The 11,634-nt window shown below is 39.5% G+C and overlaps 1 protein-coding gene across 4 annotated transcripts; it reads left to right on the forward strand.

The window, feature by feature from the left end:
- The first annotated feature begins 6,918 nt into the window (after window positions 1-6,918).
- Window positions 6,919-11,244, forward strand: LOC123054688 (S-(+)-linalool synthase, chloroplastic). Of its 4 annotated transcripts, XM_044478513.1 has the most exons (8): window positions 6,919-6,939; window positions 7,099-7,239; window positions 8,145-8,370; window positions 8,643-9,015; window positions 9,221-9,439; window positions 9,810-9,951; window positions 10,470-10,709; window positions 10,867-11,244. In XM_044478513.1, the coding sequence occupies exons 3-8, from the start codon at window positions 8,202-8,204 to the stop codon at window positions 11,137-11,139; spliced, it is 1,416 nt and encodes a 471-aa protein (XP_044334448.1). In that variant the 5' UTR covers window positions 6,919-6,939; window positions 7,099-7,239; window positions 8,145-8,201; the 3' UTR covers window positions 11,140-11,244. The 4 variants fall into 4 exon arrangements, with proteins under 4 accessions (XP_044334448.1, XP_044334445.1, XP_044334447.1 ...); XM_044478510.1 differs by having other exon boundaries at window positions 6,922-7,239; XM_044478511.1 differs by having other exon boundaries at window positions 6,927-7,239; window positions 8,150-8,370.
- The last annotated feature ends 390 nt before the right edge of the window (window positions 11,245-11,634 follow it).

An 11,634-nucleotide genomic window follows, 5' to 3' on the forward strand; every position in this document is an offset into this window, starting at 1 on the left:
CAGGCAGGGTCTCGCCTATCCTGATCAGCAGTACACTACGAATCAGCCTGTGGTTGGATGGTTAGAGGGACTGTGGTATCTCCAGCTCACCCGGGTTCAAATCCTGGTGCTCGTATTTATTCCTGGATTTATTTCAGGATTTCCGGTGATGCGCATTCAGTGGGAGGAGACGTTCCCGTCGACGACGAGGTGCCTATAGTGACTTCGTAAATCTCAAGATGATATGCCGGCTCAGTCATTCGGAGGTGCTTAAAAAAATTTCGCAAAAAAGTACGGTGTGCGTGTGTGCGTTCATAGGGGTGAGTGTATGCGCGTGTATATGAGCGCTTGTGTCTGTACTGATGTTAAAAAAAATCAGCAGTACACTATTACCACGTACGAGCATAGATTCGATCCGATCGTCAAATGGTAACCGCGCAAAAACTTGGCCATCAAGAGACTATTCCTGTGTCCTCGAGGAATCGACCACTCCGGCATATCAGACACAAGAAGACCCTGTACACACGTAACCCATCGAGAGAGAGAGAGAGAGAGAGAGAGAGAGAATATTCATGTGCCCTCGAGGCCTCAACGTGAGACCCCCTGCGGCATATCAGGACAGGGAACGTACTCCGGTTGTGCGTACGCCGAACGAGACCCGTCGCTCACTCGCGCTACGAGGTGAAACAGCTCCATCGGATGGTTGGTGGGCCACGAACAAACTGCAATATGAGCCGCAGGCTCTCAACGTACACAAGCTACCTAGATGCCAATAGCTCGAAAACGATATATTAAAAAATTCAAGTTTTTAAAAAAATCCAAAAACAAATCTGTGAAAACTTATACATATCCGTGACGGATCTGTAAAATTTCGTTAAAAAATATTAGGTACATTTACATACCCCTAATTTGATCCCACTACTCAGATTTGCCCCTAATTTCAAAGGGTGCTTAAATTTGCCCCTCTGCCGTTAGTAGCCCTTCTAGAAATGCCCTTCGGCGCCGTTACCGTTTGGTCAAAGGGCGTCAAAGGGCCATGACCGTCTCGGAAAAAAAATAGCAAAAAAAATCAAAAAATTCTGAAATTTTGTGGGATCGAAGGTACTCAAGTGCGCAAGGTGCGTGCAAATTTTTTTGTTGTTTGGACACTCTGCGAGCTCTCAGTTTCTGTTATTTATTTTCCTTCACATGAGTGGTTGCTCTTTATTTTCCCTCCACATGATTCTATTCTGCAAAAATTACTACTGATTTAATTTGGCAAAGAGGAACAGTACTGTAGGAACAAAACAAGTGATCCCAACCTACAGACAGATGTATAAGCCATTGCATGATCACCATGAAACCCCACAACTAACACTCATCACTAATCCAGCATACAATCTAGTTTCATTTATGTTTTTCATACTACTGTATTTATAGTTTAGAATTAACTATTCCCGGGGGCCTCTCTTAGTTTCCTTTTCACTTGAGTCCTCATTTTCAGTTTCACGTCCCTCCTGCACTTCCTATTCATTTCTTGTTTCTTTTCTTCATCAACATTCAGAACATAACAAGAAGAAAATCAGGAACCGAAATTCAGAGCATCATAAGAAGAGAAATAGCACATCAGAGCAGATACTCTGTGCATTTCTTGCGCGCATTTGCTGGTCAGTTTAGTAAACTTTGCCGAAGCCTGCAAAACACATTTAAAAAAAAGCATATAGGCTGTCAACACTGAATATTGCAAAGAAAGTGAAAGAACGTAGATGTAAGAAAACTGAGCACATGTTTCCCAAATGCTACTGACTGTCTCAAATTTAGATAGTTCGGCCCGTCTTGTGAGTATCCTTGCCCTCACACTTTGTAGCTTCCTCCTCGTGAGGGAAACATTCACCCCACACAATCTCTGACCCACTTTGTAAGGTCCAATTAGTATCTTTGCCTCCACATATTGGAGCTCTTTAAAGCACCCCATGATTTTTTTTCTATCAGAACTCATTTTTCTACTGTCATTCTCATTTTAGTATTACCTATAATGCAAATGAAGTTACATTGTTATGAATATATATAATAATATTGCACAACCTGTGAGTTATTCTATACCTTTGCATCTGTACTCAGTTGTCATGGACGAGAGTGCTTTGCACACCGGACTTCCTCTCCATTTCATTGTCCTCCATTTTCCCATCTTTGCTCTGATTCTCCATCAGATTTTGTCATGCAGTACTTAGGGCAACTACAACTGTCTGACCCAAACAGACACGGAATTTGTATGTTTTTTTGTCCGTTTGGGTCGACAGTAGGGGTGGCATCCGCCCCTTGTCTATGATTTTCCAGGCAGTGCGTCCAACCGGCCAACTCATTTATTCCGCCTCGGCCGGTTTTCTCCAACAAACATATTTTCGTCATCAAACATAGCAAGTAGATAGCAAAATAAAGCTAGAATTCATGCCGGCATAGAACATTGCGCCAAAGTAATCGGATCTCGGATAAAGTTATGCAAATGAACAAATGTAAGGTGATCAATCGGGTGAACATAAGCACTTCCCTATAAAATTGCTAAGATTTTAGGGTGGCGCTGAAGTGCTAAAATCCTCAAGTTCATGGCAGAACCGTAAGGGCCTCTTTGATTCAAAGGATTTTTATAGAATTTTTGAAGGGTTAGAATCCTTAGGATTTTTTTTCATGTTAGTTGTTTGATTCTTAGGATTAAATCCTGACAAAATCTTTCCCAAGGAATCATTTGTACTACATATCATAGAAATTCTAACATCTACTCCAACATCTTGGAAGAAATCTTTTTGTTTTTCCTATAATACAATGGAACAGACTCAAATCCTAGGAACTCAATAGGCATAACATTCTAATTCTGTGTGTTTTCTATTCCTGCGTTTTCACAATCTGGTGAATCAAAGAGGCCCTAAGGCTTTTGCCGCAAAAAAAGAAGGCCCTAAGGCTTGAGCTGATCCTGCGGCGGGCAGGTTCTCGCCTATCCTGATCAGCAGTACACTACGAATCAGCCTGTGGTTGGATGGTTAGAGGGACTCTGGTATCTCCAGCTCACCCGGGTTCAAATCCTGGTGCTCGTATTTATTCCTGGATTTATTTCAGGATTTTCGGCGATGCGCATTCAGTGAGAGGAGACGTTCCCGTCGACGACGAGGTGCCTATAGTGACTTCGTAAATCTCAAGATGATATGCCGGCTCAGTCATTCGGAGGTGCTTAAAAAAATTCGCAAAAAAGGTAGGGTGTGTGTGTGCGCGTTCATAGGGGTGAGTGTATGAGCATGTATATGAGCGCTTGTGTCTGTACTGATGTTAAAAAAAATCAGCAGTACACTATTACCACGTACGAGCATAGATTCGATCCGATCTTCAAATGGTAACCGTGCGAAAACTTGGCCATCAAGAGACTATTCATGTGTCCTCAAGGAATCGACCACTCCGGCATATCAGACACAAGAAGACCCTGTACGCACGTAACCCAGAGAGAGAGAGAGAGAGAATATTCATGTGCCCTCGAGGCCTCAACGTGAGGACCCCCTGCGGCATATCAGGACAGGGAACGTACTCCGGTTGTGCGTACGCCGAACGAGACCCGTCGCTCACTCGCGCTATGAGGTGAAACAGCTCCATCGGATGGTTGGTTGGCCACGAACAACTTCAATATCAGCCGCAGGCTCTCAACGTACACAAGCTACCTAGATGCAAATAGCTCGAAAACGATATATTAAAAAATTCAATTTTTTTTAAAAAAATCCAAAAACAAATCTGTGAAAACTTATACATATCCGCGACGGATCTGTAAAATTTCGTTAAAAAATATTAGATACATTTACATATATACCCCTAACTTGATCCCACTACTCAAATTTGCCCCTAATTTCAAAGGGTGCTTAAATTTGCCCCTCTGCCGTTAGTAGCCCTTATAGAAATGCCCTTCTGCGCCGTTACCGTTTGGTCAAAGGGCGTCAAAGGGCTTTGACCGTCTCGAAAAAAATAGCAAAAAAAATCAAAAAAATCTGAAATTTTGTGAGATAGAAGGTACTCAAGTGCGCAAGGTGCGTGCAAATTTTTGTGCTGTTTGCACACTCTGCGAGCTCATGACAAAGGAAAAAAGTAAATATATAGGCCCATGAATAGTAAATTCAAAAAAATAGCAAAAAAATTCAAAAAATCATGAATTTTTTTGGCATCCAAGATGCTCGGGTGTGCAAGGTGTGTGCAAAATTTTGTTGTATTTGGACATTGTAGGAGCTCGTGGAGAAAAAACAAAATATGGCTCGGAAAAAACTTCAAAAAAATACGCTATTTTGTTTTCTTTGCTAGAGCTCCACGCATGTCATTTGATAACAAAACTTTGCACACACCTTGCGCAACCGATCATCTTGGATGCCAAAAAAATTCATATTTTTTTGAATTTTCTTGCTATTTTTTTGAATTTACTATTCATGGGCTTACAGATTTACTGTTTTTCATTTCCCATGAGTTCGTAGAGTGTCCAAACATCATGAAAATTTGCACGCACCTAAGTATCTTTGGTCCCTCAAAATTTCAGATTTTAACGATCTTTTTGCTATTTTTTCGAGATGGTCAAAGCCCTTTGACCAAACGGTAACGACGCATAAGGGCATTTCTAAGGACACCTAACGGCAGAGGGGCAAATTTGAGCACCCTTCAAAATTAGGGGCAAATCTGAGTAATGGGATCAAGTTAGGGGCACAAATGTAATGGCCCAAAATATTAGGTCCAACAAGAAAAAAAAGACCAATTTTCGTGCATGTATTTTCTTTTGTCTATCCCACGTATGAAAGTAGAGTATATTGTTATGAAAATTAACTTGAACGTGTTATATATGTATTTTCGTAAGTACATTTTTTTCCAAAAAAATTGCAATGTGGAAAATATGTTTTTTTAAAAGTCCTCCAATTAGCCCGTCCTCATTCCACACTTTTCGCCGCACCTACACGCATAAATCATAGGGGCGAGCTCTTATTTTATTTTGGTTCTTCTATAATCAGCATTATCGTATACATCTCGACGGGATGCCTCAATTGTTTCTGAACTTCCGTTTACTTTTTGCAACTATGAGCTTCTGTATTTTTGTCTTGTGAAATTTCAAATGTGTTTTTTTTTTCAACTACTGAGTTTGTTTTGATTAATATTTTTTGAATTTCTCTAGGTGTTGCATCTAAACCATCAAAAAAATTCATCCTGAACTTTATTTTAATTTTAATTTTTCTTACTTTTCGTCGCCATACTCTCGGATTTGTGTTCCACGACCTTTTCGGGCTTTCCCGTGTAACTATTTTTTATTCAGTGAACTTTGATTTGTTTTTCACGTGGCTTTTTGATACTTTTTTAAACGCGAAGAGCTCGTTCATATTAATTTAAACTTCACACCATTTTTTCAATTATTATGAACTTCTTTTGTTTTAACTTTGAATAACTAACTTCTCGGACCAGATTTAGAACATTTTTTAAAAAGATCATCGCCGTTTAACAGCAGTTTTTTAAAATGCCAAAAATGTTATCGAAAGTTTTGTGTTTGAACTCCGAAATGAATAGTGGACTACCCTAACTCAATAGTTTGAACTGCCCTGAAACTAGCACGTGAACTTCTAGTAGCATACATTTTGGCTTTTTCCTTCTACTCGTGCACTCCATGTGTGTAGTGCTTCGGTTATTCTAAAAGTTTGAGTATTTAGAGGTTTACCTAGTAGTATGTTTAAACTTTGCATGTTTGAGAGTTTGAATTGAAGTATGCAATGTGAGATCGAAGTAGTTTGGATATTCGGTTTTTTTAAGGAGTTCGATGTTTTGGGTGCCCTATTTTAGAGCATCTCTTGGAGACGCCCTTTCTCATGCCCTAAAAGGATTCTTTTTTACCCTAAATTTTACAACAAGTTTTGATGCCCTATTATAGGACAACTATTGAAGATGCTCTAATCACCTGCATTGTCATGACTCGTTCCCTCGGAAGAAAAAAAATACATTGTCATGACTCGAGAGTACTAGGCAACATCAACCCAGAACTCGCCCATCGGTAGACTTTTCCATACTCCACTGACAACCAAATTCTCTCCAAGAGGTAGTTAAGTTCTTTTGTTGTATAGCTACATGAGACGTCTTTATCGAAAAAACTACATGAGATGTACCTATATAAATATATAATATACGCACATGTGTGGCTGTAGCAAGTTGCGGCTGCAGAGGGACAAAGCGTACGTGTGCACCACGATGCAATATTTGTCTGTTTTTTTTCAAGAAGATATTTATCTTGTTCATCACAATCATACATACACAAATGTATATGCATATTGGGGTGCTAGATACATCCATTTGAGCATCAAGTAATTCGGGGCAAAGGGCGTACGCGCTAAACTAAACGCGCTTAGAACAAGATGACATGCTGAGGAAACTGAGTAAATTTAATGGACTTGTTGCTAGTAACTACTTCCTCCGTTTCAAAATAATTGAAGTTCTATGTTTATCTTATGAGATTCTTTATGAAACTTAATGGACTCGTTCCCTATATTTTCGTACTATTGAAATATAATTGAAATTTGACTAACTATCAAGAAAAATATGGTAAGACCTGTACAAAACTAGATACATATAGTACAAAAATATATTTCATAAATAAAGAATTTCATGAAACTAATTTGGTGTTCTAGATATCAATATATGTTTCTATAGGCTTGGTCAAATTTAAACAAGTTTGACTTATGACAAACTCATAACTTCAATTATTGATCCAAACTCATAACTCCAATTATTGATCAACCATGATGGCTGGGGTTTATTTTTGTTTTTGGCGAAAAGAACAACGACGACGACGATGGATGGTACAATCCCAATTCACACATCAGTCACTCACTGGAGTATGGATCGATGCAGCTTCAAGCCCCCTATATAAACCTGGAGGCATGCATAGATAACTCATATCCTCCATCCGTCCATAAGGCATAGCAGCAGCAGGTACATGCTCATCTCATATCATCCAGGGTAGTAAGTTACCTAATTAGCCTACTTAGTGTATCATCTGTACGTGACATGCCACACTTAGCTAGCCGACTACCATTCATTGAGAAACTGATGGCTGCTGCGCCTACCTTCTTCTCCTTCTGCTCCGTTAAGCCACTGCTCCATTCGGCTTCACCGGTGGCCAGGAATACTTGCCGGACCAGTCGCAACCGTGGCTTCTTCCGCCCTCCACCGGGGATATATCCCGGGTGGGAGCCTGCGTCTCATGAGCTGTTGCACGATTTTGACTTGCAGGTATAGATATTGTTGCGGTATAATTCTTGGATCGCAACAATTAGTATTAGTATTGCTTAACCGGTCACGTTGTACAAGCACGTGAGATACAGTCGTTTGCTTCATTTTTTTTGTACTTCCTCCGTTCGGTTTATTAGTCTCACTCGTATTTTGACTCAAATTTTAATCATAGTTTTCACTAGCAACATATATGTCGTATGTCACAAAAATAATACCACGGAACTTCTTGCAAGTATGAATCTAACAGTATAACTTTTCGTGACATATCACTTGTATTTTTTTACTCAAATCATGGTCAAAATTCAACCTAAAATATGATTAAAATTAGCATGCATGTTTACCACCGTTTTCTAGTTACCTTGGGGGTAGATTTCGAAGATAGTGCCGAGGCTAGCTCTTTCAGTTTCACCACGAATGTCTCGTTGTCAACATGAACGTCACATTCCACCAAAAGAATCTCCTAACCTCAAGCTAGCAATTCATGAATTTTTTTTCAAGATAACTTTTGTTTGTTTGTGTAACATCCTAGAGTGACACCTACTCCAGAACTGATGAGAAACATAAGATGTGTACTTGATTCACAAATTATTGACATGTTTTTTGAATGAGCACAATTTTTTATATGCATATGTCTTTGATTGTTAATTCTCATAATATGTTAACAGAATATAAACCTAAGGTATCATAAAAGTATTTTTATTGAAAAAACTAATTATTGTAAGTACTATCGCCTGGCCAACCTAAGTATTTTTTTTCATATATTAATAGTCAAAGCTGGAGAAGTTTTGGTTCATGCTTTTTTTACAATGTCATCTACTTACGAATTGAGATAATATATGATATCTATTGCACTTCTGTAAATTATGAAAAAAAAATAAAGAAGTTTGCTCTTTGTGTGACACAAGGAAAGCCTAGTGAATGTTCAAGCGTTATTGCATCAACATCCGAAGAGTAGACGAGCCATGTTGACCACTGTTGATCACCTCAAGCGCCTCTGCATCGATCATTATTTCCAAGACGAGATCGACAATGTCATGGATGCATGTGTGGATCTCGTTCATAGTGATGATCTACTTGATGCAACCCTTTCACTGAGGCTAATGAGAGAAGCTGGATATTATGTTTCGGCAGGTAAGTAAAGGAAAATCTTAGTGTGCCATGTAAGATAAACACAAGAATTTGGGAAGCTTCAGTACGATTTGGTCTATGAAATAAATTTTATGTGATAACTTTGCTGTAAAAAAATCTTCATAGCTGAAGTCTCAAATAAATTCTAGCGTTTTCTTGTGGAGCATATAAGTACCTCCCTTATCCCGCAAAAAAAAGTATAATTACCTCCCTTGGGACGTATGTTGTCACTATGTATGACCTATGCCTAAGACCCCTTCTCCACAACATGGCAGATGATGTTCTCCGGAAGTTCACAAATGATAATGGTGATTTCAACCATGGGCTCATCAAAGACATTAGAGGGATGTTGAGCTTGCAAGAAATGTCATACCTCAACATGGGAGAATCATCACTGTACAAGGCAAATGAATTCTCAGCCAAGCACCTTAGACTCGCAATTAAGTATTTGGAGCCAAGCCTTGCAAGATATGTGAGGCGGTCACTAGACCATCCCTATCATGTGAGCCTGATGCAGTACAAGGCAAGGCACCATCTGAGTTACCTCCAGAACTTGCCAACTAGGAACACATCAATTGAGAATCTGGCACTTGCAGAGTTTCAGATTAAGAAGTTGCAGCATCAGAGAGAAATTAAAGAGGTTAAGAGGTATATATATATAAACATAATAAACTACTCTCCTTCCATGATTAATTTTATTGAAGATGTTCAATATGCTCACTCTCTTGATAAGAGAGAAACGCTAGTAGAACTGTTGGCCCAATTTTATTAATTAGTATTTTGTATTGCTCATGTATTCACTCAATTAATAGAGTGGTGGTTTTCACTATGTGAAAACTTCCTTTTCACACAGATGGTGGATGGATTTAGGATTGGCTAAGGAAATACCGGCTGCAAGGGACCAAGTACTTAAATGGTACATGTGGCCCATGACTGTCCTTGAGGGTTTGTCCTTCTCTAGATATCGGATTGAGATCACAAAGATCGTCTCCATGGTCTACATTGTGGATGACATCTTTGATCTTGTCGCCACACAGAATGAGCTCTCTCTTTTCAATGAGGCAATCAAAATGTGAGCATTGCATTGTTGTTCGCATAATAATTAAGATTAATTTATTTTAGGGAAGCAATATAGTCACCTTACTTTGTAAATAAATGACATATTATATATGTCCAACCGGATATTCAGACTTCTTTGAGATTAATTCAAAATAAACATTGCGTCTTTATGAGAAAGATCTTCATAGATTAATAGTTTTCTAATTATTTATTCTATAATCATACAATGAAGCGAAAACATTGCATATTAGAGATTGTTTATGCCCAAGATCACATCTACCTTGCTAATGGAATAAAAAACTCATGGATTAGTTAAGACCTTATACATGGTATAAAAGTATTATCTTATAGAAGTTTCACACACAGATTGCACATTTTGACAGGTGGGATCCTGCTGCTGCTGTTGATTCACTCCCGAGCTACATGATATCATGTTACAAGGCTCTTTACACTGTCACAAATGATATAGCCGCTATGGTTAGAAAAGAGCATGGACTGAACCCTATCACTCATCTCAAGCAAGCTGTATGTCTACTGGAATGATTCTTCATTTTCTATAATTTAATTTCCCCAAGGAGCTAAATATATTAACACTACTACCTCACATATTTATGTGTAGTATATAATTTGTGAGTAATCTCTCCTACTTCAAAAATACTCAAGTTTTTGTGTTACGTTCCTTTATTTCATCTGCCCTCTCCCTCCCCACCCACACCTTCTCCATTTCTGGGTTTGACAATTTTCCCCATCGGTTTTCCTTGAAAACCATCTCAAACTGCACATGCCTTATTTGCTTACCAAATAAAATCATGTTTTCTTTGGCAAGCCAAAAACTACTGATTCAATTAGCGGCTAAAGTCCTTTTTTTTATAAGTAATCACATTAACACTAAAATGGCAAGTAAGTCACATTGATTGCACGGAAAGTTTTTGTGCCCTGTTACAATGCACGAGCCATTTAATTACCTTATTGTATTAAAAAAAACATATAATAAAATAACACTAGAAGTATTCATCTTCCCTTCCTTCATTTTACTCTTACAGTGGGCAGCTTTGTTTGATGGATTCATGATCGAGAGAAAATGGTTATATACTAATCAGGCCCCTACACCAGATGACTACCTAAGAAATGGTATCGTCACTTCAGGAGCACCACTAGTATTCCTGCATCTTTTCTTCTTGCTAGGGCATGATTTAACAGAGGGCAACAACGACCACATGCTTCGGATCATCTCCTGCGCTGCAAAGATCATGAGGCTTTGGGACGACCTGGGCAGTGCAAAGGTTATAACACACCAACTGTAACACATACGACTGCAGGATTAGCACTATCAACAATTGTACATGAATTAATTCAGTACATATCCATGTGATTGTGCATCCACATCAACATTGACCAAATTAGACATGATCTGACATTTTTTTTCTTCACCCCATGCAGGATGAATCACAAGAAGGGCTCGACGGATCTTACAAGGAGTTGTACCACAGAGAAAATCCTCATGGTGACGTGGAGAAGCACGTGCTGGAGATGATCGCCGGTGAATGGCAGGATCTGAATAGGGAGTGCTTCTCTGGGACAAAGTCAACACTATCGCATACATTCATCGGGGCGTCACTCAACTTTGCAAGGATGGTCCGCGTCATGTATGGCTATGACGACGAACAGAGGCTCCCCATCCTTGAGGATTACACCAGGATGTTGCTCTTCTGAATCATGCATGCTAGCACATACAAATAGGTTGATAGTTGGTACAACCTTGTGCTCTGCAATGGGGTTTTGTGGCCTTGACATATAAATAACAAATTTAAAAGGAAACATCTAGTCAAACATGAACTGAACAGCCTAATTGTGGATCTAGGCTACTAACTTCACATGAACATGCAAAAGTTCTACAAAAGATAGTTGCATCACGCTACTGGATCTATGATAGTTGCATCGAGTGGCTTATAGAATCTTTGCCATTTCATCTCATCCAATCTCGAGAACAGACGAGCGCCTCAATCGTCCTGATGCTCAGCGCACTATTGTGCCTCGGGATCACCGGCCCGCTGCTGCTAAATGCAGCTTCAGAGTGAACTGCAGACGCCGGCATGGCCAGGACGTCCCACGCAATAGCCGCAAGCGTGGGGTACTTGGTGGCATGTTCCATCCACCATTTCAGAATGTCAAAATCATCCTCTCTTGGGACTAGGCCCTCCCCAAGGT

The sequence above is a fragment of the Triticum aestivum genome, chromosome 2D (assembly GCF_018294505.1).
Source record: "Triticum aestivum cultivar Chinese Spring chromosome 2D, IWGSC CS RefSeq v2.1, whole genome shotgun sequence".
Lineage (NCBI taxonomy): Eukaryota > Viridiplantae > Streptophyta > Magnoliopsida > Poales > Poaceae > Triticum > Triticum aestivum.